The sequence below is a fragment of the Paramormyrops kingsleyae genome, chromosome 10 (genome assembly GCF_048594095.1).
Source record: "Paramormyrops kingsleyae isolate MSU_618 chromosome 10, PKINGS_0.4, whole genome shotgun sequence".
Lineage (NCBI taxonomy): Eukaryota > Metazoa > Chordata > Actinopteri > Osteoglossiformes > Mormyridae > Paramormyrops > Paramormyrops kingsleyae.
Genome location: NC_132806.1, coordinates 13,877,653 through 13,895,888, shown reverse-complemented (window position 1 = coordinate 13,895,888; position 18,236 = coordinate 13,877,653). Strand labels below are relative to the sequence as shown.

At 48.8% G+C, this 18,236-nt stretch overlaps 1 protein-coding gene across 1 annotated transcript in view; it reads left to right on the top strand.

Annotated features, from left to right (window-relative positions):
* Window positions 1-18,236, top strand: part of slit3 (slit homolog 3 (Drosophila)) — a 108,795-nt gene that overhangs the window by 65,197 nt on the left and 25,362 nt on the right. Inside the window, exons 6-12 of the mRNA XM_023794981.2 lie at window positions 5,909-5,980; window positions 12,750-12,821; window positions 15,108-15,271; window positions 15,408-15,552; window positions 16,735-16,806; window positions 17,153-17,224; window positions 17,951-18,022. Coding sequence (XP_023650749.2) covers window positions 5,909-5,980; window positions 12,750-12,821; window positions 15,108-15,271; window positions 15,408-15,552; window positions 16,735-16,806; window positions 17,153-17,224; window positions 17,951-18,022 — 669 coding nt within the window. The remainder of the gene's footprint in view (window positions 1-5,908; window positions 5,981-12,749; window positions 12,822-15,107; window positions 15,272-15,407; window positions 15,553-16,734; window positions 16,807-17,152; window positions 17,225-17,950; window positions 18,023-18,236) is intronic.

The following is an 18,236-nucleotide window of genomic DNA, read 5'->3' as shown; positions in this document are numbered from 1 at the left end:
GACAGGGGAAAAGATGGCACGTGCCCAAAGAAAGGTGTTGCTACTTCTGTAATTTGTAATTGTAATTGTAATATAATATGTCAAACCCAATGGCATAAAGTATTTACTTAATACTAAGCTGACATGATAAAATTATGTGTTTTTTTTCTATTGTTATTACAATATTACTTATTACTTTTATTTATAAGTTTGAGGGTGTATTGTGTTGTTGCCAGTTTTAAAATAAGCTATAGAGAAACCTTTCTAAAAGTGTTCACAATAATAACTGACACTTTATTGATCCCCGTGGGGAAATTGTGTTTATGCCTCCCTCAACTTGATCTTTGAAGAATAAGTTGTCTGTGAAGGCCACCTGTTGGGGCCTTGCTCAAGAAGCTGCAGACATACTGAGGCTGGGCTTGAACCAGTGACTTTCTGATTACAAGCACACAGCTTAGCCCACTGAGCCACACACTGCTCCTAAAGGTCAGGTTTAAAGTAAAAAAAGCTAAATAAAGTAGTTTGATTTTGAGTAGGGGAGGGGAGAATCGATTAAAATCGGAAATCAGATTTTTTGTGAAAAAATCTGAGATTTTATTTTTAGGCCATATCACCCAGCTCTACAATAAGTGACACTATAAAAACAAAATACCGTATACAAGAAATACTGTACAAATACAGTACAATACAATACAAATACAATACAAATGTGAAAAATTATAAATATTATAAATATACACAGGTGAGTAACACTGTGCAATTTTAAGGTGCGAGGTAGAGTGTAAACAGTTTTTGTAAACAGATCTGTAGCGCCTGCCAGAGGGGGGTAGCTGGAGAAGATTGTGTCCAGGATGTGACGGATCTGAAATGATTTTAACTGCTCGTTAAAATCTATGCTCGTTTAGCCGAACTAAAGTCCACAAATCGGATCCTGGCATAAGTTCCTGGACGGACCAGATGTTGCAGGATATAATGCAGCCCCATATTCACTGCATCATCCACCGACCTGTTTGCCCGATAGGCAAACTGCAGGGGGTACAGCTGGTGTCCTGTAATGTCCTTTAGATGGGCTAAAACCAGGCGTTCAAAGGATTTCATGACCACAGACGTCAAGGCGACAGGTCTGTAGTCATTCAGTCCTGTAATGGTGGGTTTTCTGGGGACCGTGATAATGGTGGAGCGTTTGAAGCACGAGGGAACTACACACAGCTCCAGGAATCTATTGAAGATGCGGGTGAAGATGGGAGCCAGCTGATCAGCACAGGTTTTGAGGCAGGAGGGGGATACACCGTCTGGTCCCGGGGCCTTCTTGGTTTTCTGTTTCTGGAACAGCCGGCTCACTTCCGCTTTGTGTATTCTGAGTTCCAGGGGGGAGGATAGGGGGGTACGAGGTGTGATGGGGGTTATTGTCTCTGGAGTGGGGTGGATGGGGGGTGTGAATCTGTTTATCTCAAACCTGCAGTAGAAGTTGTTCAGCTCATCTGCCAGGTCTTTGTTTGCTTCAGCGGGGGGTAGGGGTCGTCTGTTGCTGGTGATATCTCGCAGGCCTCTCCACACTGATGCAGGGTCATTGGCTGAGAACCGTTCTTTCAGCTTCTCAGAGTAGCTTCTTTTTGCCACTTTGATCTCACTGGTCAGCGTGTTCCTGGCCTGCCTGTACAGGGCCCTGTCACCACTTCTGTAGGCATCCTCCTTGGCCTGGTGAAGATGTTGCAGTTTGGGAGTGAACCATGGTTTATTGTTGTTGTATGTGCAGAAGGTCTTGGTCGGGACACACACATCTTCACAAAAACTGATGTATGATGTCACAGTGTCTGTCAACTCATCCAGATTATCAGATGCAGCTTCAAAGACAGTCCAATTAGTGCAGTCAAAACAGTCCTGCAGTTTCTGCTTTGCTGCATTGGTCCACTTCTTCACAGTTTTGACTACAGGCTTGGCACGTTTAAGCTGTTGCCTGTAAATTGGAATAAGATGGACCATACAGTGATCAGAATGTCCTAAAGCTGCCCGGGGGACAGAGCGATAGGCATCTTTTAAAATGGTGTAACAGTGGTCCAGTGTGATGTTGTCCCTGGTGGGGCAGTCGATATGCTGTCTGTATTTAGGAAGTTCCTGGTGTAGATTCACTCTGTTAAAATCACCAAGGACAATAAAAGGGAATAGGGATATTTTCTTTCCAGGGGGGGTGATCTGGTCAGCCAGCATGCATTTACATCTCAAGCTCATTTACATCTGAATGTTGGTGGTGCTGTTAGACTGTGAGAATTGTATGCTTTGAACTCTCCAGTGCTTTTTTAATACCATTCAGTGACTGATGTTGGGAAGACAATGGATATTTACTGTACACCTCCATGTTTCCTGGATTACTGACCCCAAGTCATTTCTGCTACATGGCTTTACACTGTACAATATTTATATTTACATTTAAAGCATTTAACAGACTTATCCAAAGCAACGTACAAGGTATCAAGGTACAATAAGCTGGGTTTAGAGGAGCTTACAGTTTTGATGGCGAGTCTGGCTCTGTGATGGAGGGATGTTAAAATGTTTTCTGTCTTGTGATTTCTTCTATTTCAGGGGCTTCTGGTGTGTTTAGCCGTTTAGATGGTGGACCAGACTTCACGAAATAGCGTTTCTAATGTGACTAGCCTTTTTCTGCGTATTGAAACTTTTCAGAAATGCAAGACTTTGCCAGTGCTTTTGTTCACCACCCGAGCGTATAGTCGTGAACAGATGTGAAATTTTGGCCAACTTTTTCATTGAAATTCGATTTGTATGTGTTCAGAAAAATTTGTGATCAGAGGCTTTAAAAGTGTTTATCCAAATAGGGACCTCAAAAAATGTCCCCAAAAGTAGGAAAATTTCAGGTTTTACTACACTTTGGGGGCAATTTGGTCCTCAAATGTGATCTATGCAAACCCACACACAAACACACACATACTACCAGTCAAAAGAGATGTTAATGACTTTCACACATTCAGTTGACCCCCCACCCCCAGCCCCCAGCCCCCAGCCCCCAGCCCCCAGCCCCCAGCCCCCAGCCCCACCACTTTTCTTGTGCTTGTGGGCAGTTCCTTGCTCAGGGTATTTGCTATGGTGAACTTTCATGCAAAAAACATTTGCACTTTCAGGGTCCCTGTGTGGCTCAGTGGGCTAAGCCTGTGTGCTTGTGTTCCCTGGGTCACTGGTTCAAACCCAGCCTCAGCATGTCAGTCATGACTATACAGTGTATAAATGTTTTTGGTAGACAATCATACTTTTTTTCCACTATAGTCTTCTGGTTTCTAATTTACATGCCAACAACAGTTTTGACTGGTAGTGTGTAATGACTGTTTAGTAGTGTTTATTTAACCGACTGGCTTGATAGTCAGAATATGGAATAGTCTTCCTGATAACATAGTGCAAGCTGAATCCTTGAGTTCCTTTAAATCAGAGCTAGATAAGATTTTAACAACTCTGAGCTATTAGTTAAGTTCTCCCTAAGCGAGCTTGATGGGCCGAATGGCCTCCTCTCGTTTGTATAGTTCTTATGTTCTTATGATCTGAAAGCAGTGTTTCTTATGTTAAAAAAATAACCTCACCTTGACCGCTTCAAACATCTGTCTCATCTGTCTCATTGTTTCATTGTGGCCAAGCAGAGAAGTTAATGACACATTCACACATCACCCCCCCCCCCCCCCCCCCCCGTGGATGTGCAGCCACCAGCAGCCTATCCGGCTGTTAGCCAGACAGAAAGAAAGAACACACCTTTATTCTCCACAGTCAACCTTATTACTTTGTTTAGACCTGTAATTAGTCTGTCACACACATCTTGGGTCACTCTCTTCTCCCAAAATAACTCTTGGACATGCTGCTGCTTTGTACCTGGCTTGGCCTCCTTGCGCATGAAATCTTTCATCTTGTGCCAAACAAGCTTAATGGGCTTCAAATCTGATTAATTTTCATATACCTCTCATTGCTTGACAATATCAGTCTTAATACTTTGTTTAGGCCTGTAATTATTGTATTGGACATATCTTGGGACCGCCTCATCTCCAAAGAGGGAAGTAAAATAAAATTGTAATTTCATCAATAAACTGACTAAAAACACATTTTGACAGTTTTAGGCCATCTTTGCCTCACAACAGAAACTATTTCTAAATTTCACAGGCCATTTATTGCAGTGTAGTAAGTTTATTAATGAAATTGGAATTTTGTTTAAATATAGGGAAATTGTACTTGCTTAGATTTTCATTTTTTGCAGTGGAGTTACAATACCTGATTCAGGTATCTTACCTGATTTCAGGTAAGTCACTTCAGATTACTGCTCTCCCTGGTGGATGGATAGATCATTGCAAGTACTTTACACACAGAGAGTTGAGGGGTGGATCATGCCGGCCCCCTTTTTCATTACATCATCGTGGGGGATCTCATTACAGTCAAGGACCAGCCAAGAGCCAGTCAAGGTCCTGTCAAGGACCTGTCATGGAAAGTGGGGAAATTTTAAGCGGCTGGATCTGTAAGTGCGGGGGGGGGGGGGAGCACATGGGTGATGGCCACCTTAAAATCTGTGTGGGCTCCTTGGACGGCTCTCCTGCACACACTCAGCACCGCCATCCAAACCAGCTCCATCGACTGATGCTACATCAGGTTGTGCAGCTGATGCTGACCTATTGATCCAGCTGGGGAAGCCTTTTTGGGATCTGAACCCACATACTGCAGATGCAAAGTCTGCAGGGCCACAGCTGCTGCTGCCCCAGAGCTGGCATCATTGAGATGACGGACCCATCTAACAGAAGAACAGGATTTCTGTTGTATTTCTGGTCGTCATACACCCAGCATGTTGTCCCAGCCCCCACTGCAGGATGTTAACCCTGAACAGTTCCAGTCACTAAGGCTAACTCTCCCCCATCCTCGTTGTTGTTCAAATAACTGGAATCACAGGGAACCTCAGCACCAGAAATGTCATCAGAAGTGAACCAGTTGAAGTATGAGAAACATCCTCTCTGTTTACTGGTATCGATTATCAGTGACCCCAGAAAGTGCTTTGTTGTTTTCCACACTGGTCCCCTCTTGTCCCCAAGGCAGGAACTGTCCAGATAGGACTGCAGAAAGATGGGGAGCCAGTTTAGGGGCACAGGAGGTGTAACAGGCAGACTGAGATGGAGCATGATCTTGGTACAGAGGGCGGGAGCTGGGAAGCTTCCTGTTGGGTCCGATCGCCATGGAGACTTCTATCAGGGAGTCACACCTCCCCCCCCCATGGCTGTTACGGAACCTAATAGGACAATTTTTTGCATTTTTCCCCTTCACCATCTGTCCCATTCTCTGAGGAGGTGTGGGAAGGTGGCCACTTAGGCCTGAGGATCAAAGTGACGAAATGGGAGGTTTGTAGCAGGAGAGCATCCAGCGGCAAGGCAAAGCTGATTTACAAACGTGCGCTTCCCTTTAATGAGATTGTTGCAGTGACGGCCGGTAAAAGCGCCTAATGGATTGGGCACCCTAATGTAATGAAACAACTGCCATTCCCCTTTTCAAAATCGGGAGGGAGGGAGGGATGCAGAAGGATAGAAAATGAATACATAGAGAGGGCTGACAGTGTGAGGGGCTGTGCACCACTGCCAGCCTCTCTCCCTTTCCCTCTCTCTCTCTCTCTCTCTCTCTCTCTCTCTCTCTCTCAATGTCCCTCTCTCTCTCTCTCTCTCTCTCTTTCTCTCCCTCTCTCCCCTGCTCGCTCCTACAGCAGCAGGCATAATGAGACGATGGCCGCTCCAGCCAGCTGCTCTGTCTTTGGGCTGCGGTTAGCAGAACTGAAAGCCCGTCATGTGGGGCTGGTGTCTTCAGCGTCTCCCTCTGCCCCTCACTGCCAACCCCCCCCCACCCGTTCATGCCCCCCCCCCCACTCCCACCCTCACCCACAACTCTGACTCCTGTCTCTGGTCCGCAGGCAAATGGACAGCAACCACATCAGCTGCATTGAGGATGGAGCCTTCCGCGCCCTCCGCGACCTCGAGATTCTGTGAGTTCCTGCACCACCTGCTCCGGGGAGCCTGAGCCAGCTCCTTCTCTTTTCTCCGATCTTTCTTTCCCTTTTCCTCTCTGTCCGTTTTCTCTTCCTGAGTGTCCTCTGAGCGGCAGTGTGGCCTTGCCGGTCCCGCATTTATGCCAGTGAGTGGTGTCTCTGGTGGGTTTTGGTGGTTAGTGCTGATGATGAGTGTCTGCGGCGGTTTTGGTAGTTTGTTCTGGTGATGAGTGTCTGTGGGCTGGTTTTGGTAGTTTGATCTGGTGATGAGTGTCTGTGGGCTGGTTTTGGTAGTTTGTTCTGGTGATGAGTGTCTGTGGGTTGGTTTTGGTAGTTTGATCTGGTGATGAGTGTCTGTGGGCTGGTTTTGGTAGTTTGTTCTGGTGATGAGTGTCTGTGGGTTGGTTTCGGTAGTTCTGGTGATGAGTGTCTGTAGGCTGGTTTTGGTCGTTTGTTCTGGTGATTAGTGTCTGTGGGCTGGTTTTGGTAATTTGTTCTGGTGATGAGTGTCTCTGGGCTGGTTTTGGTAGTTTGATCTGGTGATGAGTGTTTGTGGGCTTGTTTTGGTAGTTTGTTCTGGTGTTGAGTGTCCGTGGGTTGGTATAGGTAGTTACTGATCTCTGTGGCTGGTGTTGGTGGCTAGTGCTGGAGATCAGTGTCTCTGGCTGGTTTTGGTAGTTAGTGCTGGCATCGGGTATCTGTGGTTTATCTGAGATACAGATACTACAGATAGTTTTGATAACATTCTCAAAGTCTTCCCCAGTGAGTGTGGGTCTCACCTTCCTGCAGGCAGTGTTGAACCTGTGGCTGGTAGACAAACCTCTTTTCAGATCTAGGACTCATTGTTAACTAGCTAAATGTGTGGGGGCTTTTGACCTCTCCTGCATAGCTTTTTGTTCCTAATCAGGGTTTACACAGATCGATTAATTATATAAGTAGAACCACTCTGGAGAAGCAGATCTTAGATAGCTAGATAAATATGGCTGGCATATAGGTGAATTATGTATATGTTAAATACGGTATTCTTTGGCTGATCTGAGGTGGCATTCAGCCATTCATTCATTGAACCTCTAATGCAGTTAACTGAACTGCACGTCATTCACACATTCATCCGTTCACCAGCCAGCTGTACTGTTTAGCACTTTTGGCCTTGCCTTAAGTCGTGTCTCATATTCTTCATCGAGAAATTCATTTGTTCTGAAGCAGTCATTTACATTCCAGATTGTTTTATTACACAGTTATTAAACACAGAAATTGTTATACCGGGCCTGAGTGTGAAGTAAATTTCTGAGCAGAAACAGATAACGCTATTAAATTTGATGTTATGTAATCGTGCATCTCATTTGGTTTTTATCAGTACAAAAAGCAATATTGCCTTAGCGCAGAATATTGGTGATATATTGCAAATTCCTTGTGGATGATCATGGCTCATAGAGGACGTGTGCTGGTTCCTGTTTCTTGTCAAATTATCATCAAACTTGTAGCGAAACGCTGGGGCAGTTTGGAGATTGTTCAACACGGTGATGCTGTTTAAGGTCTCACAGAGGACAGTGTTCCAGGCAGGAAGGAGCAGGGCCATGTAAGTCCAGCCATCTCAGCTGGGATTCACCGGGATTCACTTGGGAAGTCCTCTCATGATAGGGGGAGGGTGTGTGGTTCACTGGGGTAGGGTACCATACCTGTGATAAGAAGGTTGCTAGTTCAAAACCCAGGGCCAGCAGAGTGATTTCATCAGTGGGTGTCTGAGTGAGGCCCTTAATCCCCAGATAATTTAGGGGCTGTCTGAGCCTGCTTTCTCAAAAATGCACATTGTTTTGGATAAAAGCTTCTGCTAAACGTAATGTGAATGTCATGACCGCGCAGCCAATTTCTCCTGTTTTTTAAGCGATCCCGTTATCCGGGAGGGCGGCTCGCTTAAGCGACGGCCAAGGCGCAGTCACCCTTGGAAGTAACGTGGCTCCTCTGCTCCTCTCCAAATTAAAACATGAGCGAGCTAACGATTCGGCTAATGGCCTCCGAGCACGGCCGCCTTCCCTCACCCCCGATGCTGCTTCGCATTTCGATGAGCCAGAGTAAAGATCGCAGGCGTGATTCCGGCACGCTGTAAAAATCTGGAAAACTTTCAACCCGAAAGAAACTGCAATAAATTACAAAGTGGAGAAGCAGGAATGGCGGAGCAAGTCCTTACAGGGCTCATTCCAGAAAAGCACGTAGCTCTGAAAAATGAACACAGCTGCAAAAATATTCCAGCATTGAAAAGTATGTTAGTAATGATAATAATTCAATTTGCTTGTATTTCTTCTTTGATATTTCTTCAGACCATCAGTGACACGTTTCCCAGGGAGCATGAACACATGACCTCAGTGCATGCTTTGTCTGTGGAGAGTTAATACCTTTAATAACGGCCTTCCGTCTGTGGAAATATGCCCCATTTGAACAGGTGGCTTTATTAAATTTAAAGCACGTGGCCTGTTGCACGGAGACAACGGCGTGAAATCGAGACGGTCCGAGGAAAATAAAGGACATTAAAGCCGCTGTGATCCAGTGCTTCTCCATTTCATTGTTCACTGAGCAGATACAATGCAGGGCCATCTGCCTGTAAGCAGGGAGGTACGGGACCCACTCACCGGCATCGCTTATCAAAACAGAACCCGCTGTTTAGGCGTGAGCAGTGCTAACCAGAACCAGAACAGTAACCACAGCCCTCTCAGGCTCAAAGGTGGGTCTTCAGATTTTAGCATCGATAATCTCAGACCCTGAACCACACTCTTTGCTGAAAGCTGCGGTCTAGTTGGTGGATTTTCATGTGCAGTGTGTTTTTCATTAAATAAATGATTATTAATAACTGTGAGTTCTCTGAAGAAACGGGAATGAATTATAGTTTTCAATGTTTTCATGAACATATCTTCTTGAGATAAGATGTTGTCCTGATGGGATTCTGAGGAATGTCTCCCTGAGTACTTGTCAGATCTCTCGTGAACAATCCAGACGCTGGCTGATTCCAAACTCCTCTGAGAGCCAGGGGTCAGCCAGTTATGTCTGCCGCCTGCAGCAGAGCAGTGAGCAGCTCTGCTGACTTCACCCCAAAGTGGTGGGGTGTTGCTCACAGGAACACCATGTTGATTCAAAATGACCCCAAGTCTTTATTTTACTTCCCTTTTTTTAACATTAACACCTTGCATGTATGCAAGCATGGGCTTTGTGGAACATAGAGACGTTCTCTGCAATTTATTTTTCAGACACTCTTATCCAGAGCAATAGACGTTTTAGACACTCTGTGGAGCATTTGGCAGTTAAGGGCCTCGCTCAGGCACCCAATGATGAAGTCGTTCTGCTGAGCCTGGGATTTGAACCGGCGACCTTCCAATCAGAGGCACAGCATCCTAAAATGCCAAGTCACAGACCACCTGCATCTTTCAGGAGGTGGATGGCAGGGACTGTCAGGAATGCAGGAGGCAGGGCCAGACGGTGTTCTTCACCCTGCAGTTTCCACTCACGGAACTGCAGGCTTTCTGGAGACCTTCCTGCAGGCCCTCTTTTCAAGGAGCACAGGGGTATTTGATGAATTACTCATGCATGCTGGTAATTCGGAGTACACAGTCATCTCCAAACCAATGACTTTCATTTAGCTGTGGCATGGACTTTTAGTTTGCTGAGGGCCCAACCCACAATTTCGGTCAGCCAGTCCCCCTGGCACGTGCATCGCAGGGAGCCGTGATCTTAGATTCCTGGAGCCAGGTGACATCATCAAGAGGTCCATGGAGCACGGATGTCTCTGCTGTTAGCCCCGCCACCATGGAAACGGCATTTATAAACCCATGAGATGAATTCTGGGTCTCTGACCCACAGTATCCCCTTGGCATGGTTTTGACAACACGTGTGACACGCTAAACAAAGAGACCTGTGGTGACGTTTCGTCTGCCAGATAATAGTCTGGTTATATAGCGTGTACTAAGATCAACCCTCGTGCCTGACCTGAGCAGGCAGAGAAAAAGACGGCCCGAGGACTGAGCCGAGTGGACCCCCCGAGGTGACGCTAATTAGCAATTCTATGCCTCTTTAATAGCTGACAGCAGCCCACCTCCTTGTGGAAGCTATTGATCTGACCTCCGCATGGTCGATTAAACTGTAGTCCTTAGCTAAATAATGTGGCTGTCACCATGATGGACGGGAAAGTGGGGGCAGGAACAAGCTCAGTTGAGAGAGGGGGCGAATCATCGTGATGTTTTTAAGCCCAAGAAATGCGCCTGCCCCCAGACAGAGCCTCCTCCGTGTTATTGCGGTCACGGTGCTGCGTGGTGGTATCAGGTATGATCTGTAAGTATCTCTTCTGCTGGCTTCACACCGGGGGACAATTTATCATGTCGCTCTGAGCGTCTGGAGGTAGGTGCAGCTTACACCCGATCTGTCCACGTTTATGATATAACGGCCTCGTCAGCGCTCCGCTCATGTCGTCCCTGCCACCCCCACTGCTCGGGGCTCCCATGGGTGTGGCCTTTTCATCACCTCCTTCTGGAGAGGGCTCAGGGTTCGCTTTCCAAGCATAAAGCTCTGGTGTCTTTGCTTTTGTTTCACTGATCCTGCTTTCAGGTTTGGGGCTCACGGTGTGGACCTGGTGCTACTGGTGATTGTAGGCCTGTGTTTACCCTTAGCGAGGTTTTGTTTGAGTTAGTGGCGTAGCATTCAGTTGCAGATCCGTGCTTCAGCAAAGCTCCCCGTGCTTTGAAAACAAAGGCAGACCCATTCCCATCCTGTTTGGACCGACTCCGTCACACTGCAACAAGTTCTGCAGAGCCCCCGGATCCCGTAACGAAATTAGCCCTCATCTGGGGGCACTTTGTTCATTTGTTTTGACTTCGAGGCCCGACTCAAGGCCGCCTTGACACTACGGGCGCTGTTGCCGTGGTATCGGTGACTAGTGGCGCATTTTCCCATGGTGCTCTCAGGATTCTGAAACAGACAGAAAGATGCAGAACCTTCCTCATGTTTTGAAGGCCACTCTGTCTCTCACATGTGCACAAGCAGGGAACCACACTCTTCCTATCCTAGGGTTGAAACATATAATCAGGCTAGAAATCCCAGGCGCTGTGACAGGCGTCACACCTACACTGTGCCCTGTCTGCCCCCCACATGGTGTGTCTGAAATCCTGCTCTGCCTGCCTCTCCTCCTCTCCTGCCCTCATGTTACTCCCAGCTGTGCCTTCCTAACTGCCCCTTCCTTCAGGCCATTTCTGTTCCCAAGAGTCGGGAGAATCACAAGGAGCAGATAGAACGACTTCAGTAATTATGGGAAGCCTGTGTGGACGTGGCCACCATACTGCTCACAGGGAATGCAGACAGTGAGCATTGATTCCGTGGTCTCCAGCAAACTAGCATGGAGGTCGAGACTGAGCCTGAAGATAGCACTGTCTCGAGGGCGCTGTTTCCTCATAATCACTGTGGTTATTCAGTTTTTATATGTGCTCTACCAGCATTTCCATGGCATATGAAACCAAAATATTTGTAATTAGGAAACTTAAAGCTGCAGTGAGTGCAGAGTGAGACTTTACTGCCTGGCTGCAGTGTGTGCAGTGTGAGACTGTATAACCTTACTGCAGTGTGTGCGGTGCGATAGTTTACAGCCTATATGCGGTGTGTGTGAGCAGTGTGGGACTTAACTGCCTGGATGAAGTTTGTGCAGTGTGAGATTTTGCTGCTTGGATGCAGTGTTGGCCGTGTGATAGCTTACTGCCTGGCCACAGTGTATGCAGTGTGAGACTTTACTGTCTGGATGCAATGTGTGCAGTGTGTGCAGTATGAGACTTCGTTGTCTGCCTGCATCTTGTCTGTAGTCTCGACACAGCTCTTCTTCTCAGTGCTGCCTGCTGCCCTCGTCTCATGCTTCTTGTAAATCAGCCTATGTTTTACGGCTGGGGAGGTGCTTTTGCCTTACTCACAGATTTGATCCCTCGCCACTCTTCTGTGGTCTTGTCAAGGTTGTATCCCTTCCCCTTCCAAGATTACTGCCAGGTATTTGGGTAGCAGAGTTGTTTTTTAACTTACGTTGCTATTGCTGCCGCCTCTCCCCCAATCACGGGTCATACGTCACTGCCCGCCTCCCCCGAAACTCTGGCAGGGCCCCGTGTGTGAGCCTTGCCGCCATGCAGGGATCACGTTACGCTGTGTGCCGAAGACGTCGCCCCTGCGTCCTCCCGCTCAGCAGAAAAGCCATCTTCTCTCTCTTGCGGTTGTTATGTTTTACCCCGTTCTTACTCCCCCTCCGATTCGTTATAAATAAAACCTTGAAAATGCCACAAGTATGGTAATGTTTGGGAAGGGATTATTATACCGTAAAGTGGGAGGCCATTCCCTCGGGGGTGGGGGGGGGGGGTGCTCGGACGCACATCAGCGGACCGCCGCACCACGGGCCGCATGGCGCTTGACGCTGGCCGGGAGGAACAGCCTCGCCGTCTCTCGGTAACCCTGTCATTAAGAGGTAAAGCTGTAAAGCGCAAGTTGCTAGGAGGCGCCGTTTAGCTGCTTTCTCAGCGCCATTTAAGCCCTCATCGTTCAGCTGGGGGGGTTAGGGGGTTTCGCTGTGGGGTTGGATTGCAAAGTTACACTATTTGCAATAAGAAGCTTCACCCATACAGATTTGGCACCACGGACTGCTTGTGGGGGTGTCCCTGGCAGGGTGGGGTGTGGGGAGCAGCAGAGACTCACCAGATTCCAACCCCCCCCCCCTTAGTTATGCTAATGAAACCCCCCTCCCTCTCTGTCTTTGCAGCACCCTCAACAACAACAACATTTCCCTCATTCCACTGTCCAGCTTCAACCATATGCCCAAGCTGCGGACTCTGTAAGTGTCACTGATTACCTCCATTGTTGTCATTATTGTATCCTTAATTATTTAGCTTCTAGGCAGTTCTGCACTATCCACTCTGAATGCACCAGGCCACAGGTTAATCTCCTTCCAAGAGCGTTGCTGTGTAATTCCCAACATGGTGCAGCAGGGGCCGTGGCAGATTCAAACGTGCCGCTGTCGCTGCGCAAAATGCGCCACAAGTTCAGAAGGCCGCCAGCCTGCCAGCACAGGCGCCGCCTGGGAAAAGCCCCGGTGACTGGTCTGCGGCCCCGTGTCACAGCACGGCATTTCAGCTGTCAGGATGCGACCGCGATGGATGAGACCCGCGGGCTGGCCAGCCTCCCTGGAACGTGGTCTGACCATGGCCGACCTTCACCTCTCCCGCCGCCGCCTCAAGGTTGGCCAGTTTGGGCCTTTTCGAGGAGGGGTAGGAAGGTTTGAGATGAAAATATGGAGCCTCCCCTCCCCCAGAGACACTGCTGTAGCCCCACTCTGGTGTTGACGGGGACCCCCCGTGATTTTTGGGGGCACAGGGGTCTGAGATTTTCCACTTTCCCGAAGAGGACGGCCCCCCCATCCATCAGGAAGGCCGACAGGCCCAGGACCCCATCCCCCTGGCCCCGGGGCCCCTAACCTCTTTTGCGGGATTGAATTTGCTGACGCTGTCCTGGCCAGACCTCCAGTTCTCTGGGCAGTATTGAATTATCCACACCAGCCCACCACACAACTCCCCCCCCCACCCCCCCCTGCCTCTGCCTTTGTATTGAATTTTCTTCCAGTAATATCCATGAGGTCTCAATATTGAATTTTTTGCTTGTAAAAACAGCTTATTAAATCAGATGTTTAGAGATGTCTGTAATCTGTTTAGTGGGGCTGGGGGGTGGGCTTCTGGTTTCTTATGCGGGGGGGGGCGGTTCATCCCACTTCCACGCAGCCGCCTCCATTTCATTACCAAGATGGATGTCCCCTGAGCAGGCTGGGGAGGGGGCGGGGGCAGACACGGAGAAGAGAGTGCCCCCCGCTGCCTGATGACCACGCCACCCGCAATCTTTCTGCTGGTCTCAGCTGAATGAAGCCGTCCTGGTCCGGGTCGTCCACGTCTACGCCTGCATTTGCGGCCTCCTTAAATCCCCCTGCCCCAATGCCAGTTTAATCCCACTTTGCCGTGATTAGTCCCAGGCTACGGCAGGCCATAAACAGGGTTTTCAGCAGGAGGGGCTTGTGAATCTACGCCATATTGCCGTCTTCAATGAGCAGAAATGTGCCGCTAACAGGATTTTGCAGAAATGACATAGACAGGCCTGAAAAGTGTCACGCTGCCTTTTGTGGCTATTTTTCATCCGTCTTTTATTTTTTGTCTTATAATGGGTCCCAAGGTGCAGTCACTTGAAGGGCAGCTGAGGTAGGGGGGGAGGCATGGAGCCCCAGAGGCTGCCACGCTGGCAGTGCGTTACCATTAGTGCTGTTGGCATCAGTTAGTATCAGCATTAGCAATTATAGTATCAGTTTTAGCACCAGCATTAGCATTAGCAGTGTTGACATCATTGTTAGCATTAGCAGTGCCGGTGTCAGTGTTAGCACCAGCATTAGCATTAGCAGTGTTGACGTCATTGTTAGCATTAGCAGTGCCGGTGTCAGTGTTAGCACCAGCATTAGCATTAGCAGTGTTGACGTCATTGTTAGCATTAGCAGTGCCGGTGTCAGTGTTAGCACCAGCATTAGCATTAGCAGTGTTGACATCATTGTTAGCATTAGCAGTGCCGGTGTCAGTATTAGCACCAACATTAGCATTAGCTACCTGCATTACTAATAACATTAGCGTATATTTTTCACTTAGATGTCTTCAGACACATGTCTGATTCCTATTATCACCTCGAATATACAGTATTAAAATAGGATCTCGGAAAGATTCCGACATCATGACAGAGCATGAAACTAGTTGTTCTCTCATCGAATGGTCAGTGATCATCTTCATCCTCTTCCAAAGCAATCAGCCAATCACAGGATTCAAAGTGACCAATCAACAAAGTGGAGAAATCCAAAGTCTCAAAACTCAACCTGTGGCGCGAGCGAGTGTTGAGCAGAAGCGGAGAGGGTCCAGCGAGTGCAAGCGCGTAGAGGGGTTTTCTGTTCACGCCGCATGCATGCACCTGCTTCGAGTTTTAAGAATAATTTAACGCAGTGCGAGCGAGAGAGTGATTGTTGTGCAAACACATAGAGAGGATGGGCTTTCTGCTGAGACTAATTGAACGCCATACCTCATACCATCTCCTTCCACAGGCGTCTGCACTCCAACAACCTGCACTGTGACTGCCACTTGGCCTGGCTCTCCGACTGGCTCCGGCAGAGGAGAAGCCTGGCACCGTTCACCCAGTGCATGACCCCCGCCAACATGAGAGGTCTCAACGTACCCGATGTGCAGAAGAAGGACTTTGTGTGCACAGGTAGGTATTTACGATATGAGTGACCTGGAGTGACGTGGTGGGAGACACTTGTGTGGCTAACTGGCCTCCGACCTGTCTTGGGTGAAATGCATCAGTACAGAGATGCCTTGTTCATCCACAATATCCTCCTCTTCAGGCCCTACCCAGGCAGAACCTCGCACCTGCGCACCTCAGGCCTCGGTCTGCCCGGCGGCCTGCACCTGCAACAACAACATCATCGACTGCCGTAGGAAGGGCCTTACAGAGATACCTGCTAACCTTCCCGAGGGCATTGTGGAGATGTGAGTGATGTGTACAGGCCACACCCAGTGTCTGCATATGCCACACCCAGACCACACCTAAATGGACCACACCCAAGCCACACCCCTAGATCAGATATTATTTTTCCTAGGCTTTGACTATTCAGTGGCTCCGTTTTTCATGCTTCTAGGCCAATCAGGAGTCCTTACTCTGCTAGAAATGTTCCCTTAACCCCCAGAGATTTGTCCGAAGTCTCAAGGTTTAATGTTATTTCCTCACACCAGCAGGATTGCCTGTTAATTCTGCAGTGAGCCCCTGTAACCTGGGTGCGACCATTTCATGTATAGATTAGCTGGCGAAAGCTTTCTGTTTGCGTTGTTAAGGTAGTACTGCTCTGCATGTGACGGCGTCCGTTTCAGCATGCTCTGGTTTCTGTGTGGGGGATGACCTTTCTGCTGAAAAGCCAACGTCAGGTAGGATCCATTACTCAGTGCTGCCTCCCTCGTGCCCTCAGAGACGGACGAGTCCGGGTAAACGTGCACGCTGTGCTCGCTGGGGCCATTCGCTGCCATTCCCTCCCTTCCTGTTATCGCTACATACCGACGGGCTGAGCTGCTTCTCATGCTCACTGTCCCCTGAGGCTCTGAATCCATTCCTCTTCGTCACACCTGGGTGCCCCGAAATGAGTCGTGGGATGTGGATGGCTTTCTGACCCCAACATCCCCCTCCCCACACCACTGCCTCCTGAGATAGAGGATGGATGTAACTGATGCAGGGTGGGGTTAGGGTTAAGGGCAGAGCCCGGACAGAGATGAGGCAACTGTGCAGGCAGAGGGCAAGGAAGACCGGCATGCACATGCAAACTTAAATACAGACATGGAAATACCCACTCAAACACACTATCAAATTCACAGTCAAATGCATGTCTAAATACACTAAAATACACATATATAATCAAATGCATATTTGAATACACATCCAAATACATCTAAAATCATACACAATGACGCACTAATATTCACCAAATTCTCATACCGTCTTACACACTCTCACAATCAGGAGTGATCGGGTCCATGTTAGGTAGTGGCTGTCTACCTCTAGGGTGCCTCATGTAGGTCCACAGGGCCACAAAACTGGGCTTCTGTGACGTGGCCAAGTTGGACGGGCCGTGGCAGTCAGACAGAACCTGTGTTTTAACCACCCTCATCTGCTCTCCCCTGTAGTCGCTTGGAGCAGAACCTGATCAAGAGCATCCCTGCCGGGGCCTTCTCTCTCTACAAGAAGCTGAAGAGAATGTGAGTGCAGAGTGCAGGGGTGGGGGGGATTCATCCAGCCCCCAGCTGTACCTCATTCCTGACCATGCCCCTCCCCCATCTGTACCTCATTCCTGACCATGCCCCGCCCCCAGCTGTACCTCACTCCTGATCATGCCCCGCCCCAGCTGTACCTCACTCCTGACCATGCCCCACCCCCAGCTGTACCTCACTCCTGACCATGCCCGGCCCCCAGCTGTACCTCACTCCTGACCATGCCCGGCCCCCAGCTGTACCTCACTCCTGACCATGCCCTGCCCCTGCCTGTGAAAATGCCCTGCTTTATAACACCTAGTGACAGCCCTGTTTCTCTTTCACTCTCCGACAGAGACCTGAGCAAGAACCAGATTTCCGACATTGCAGCTGATGCCTTCAGTGGCCTGCGGTCCCTCACCTCACTGTAAGTTGTAAACCATCGCACACTGTAAGCACACTATACACAGACGCTATACACACACACTAAATATACACTGTTAAGCACACAGTGTAAAGTCACAGTGTAAACGTGCACTGTAAACATGCGGTGGACATATTCCTGACCTAACGTAGATGAATAGAGAAGTGAAACAGCAGTGGAATGTGCACAGACACCTAAAAACATAATCCTGCAAATACACACCTGCAAACACACACCTGCGCTAACAGAGAATGTGCTGTAAGACGGAATTAGAGTGGACATATACACATATACATACACAGGCACAGTAAGAAGGCGGGACGCAGACAGCTCAGAATCTGCCAGTATCTGCAGCTATGGGGCACAGTGGCATCTCTTTGAATCTCCATTTAAATGTCCGGAAGACGAGTGACACGTGTGGGGGCTGCCTGGGGGGGCAGACACATTAGAGGAGGCCCCCCATCCGCCCCCATCTGCTTCAGGAAGTCATTAGCACCTTGTGTAGCTTCGCTGCTCCTTATGGGAGCAGAATCGGGTTTGTCACACTTTCACCAACGCTCTGTCCCATTACCATTGGCAGCCCTGTGATTACTCTTCTCCTTCCGCTGTCATCCAGAAGTACAGTGTATCCTTAACCACCAGGCCCCCTGCTGGTACCCAGAGCAGAACGCATTTGCAGGAAATGATTTCAGGTGCTTACGTAAATGGAGCACGCTTGTGTCCCCACAGGGTCCTGTATGGGAACAAGATCACCGACATCCCCAAGGGACTCTTTGATGGGCTGGTGTCCCTGCAGCTCCTGTAAGTCCCTGGAAAAGGCTGTGGGGGTGGAGGACTGTGTGTGTCACTTTGTGTGTCTGTGTCTGCCTGTGCCAGTTTTGTGTGTCAGCGTCTGTCTTTTGTGTTTGTGCTTCGTGTCTCTATGCGTCTCTGTTTGTCTCTGTATGACCTGTGTGCGTGTGCTGCACATCCTCCAAGAACCTCTCTCTCGTCCGGAACGCTCACCACAGCGTGC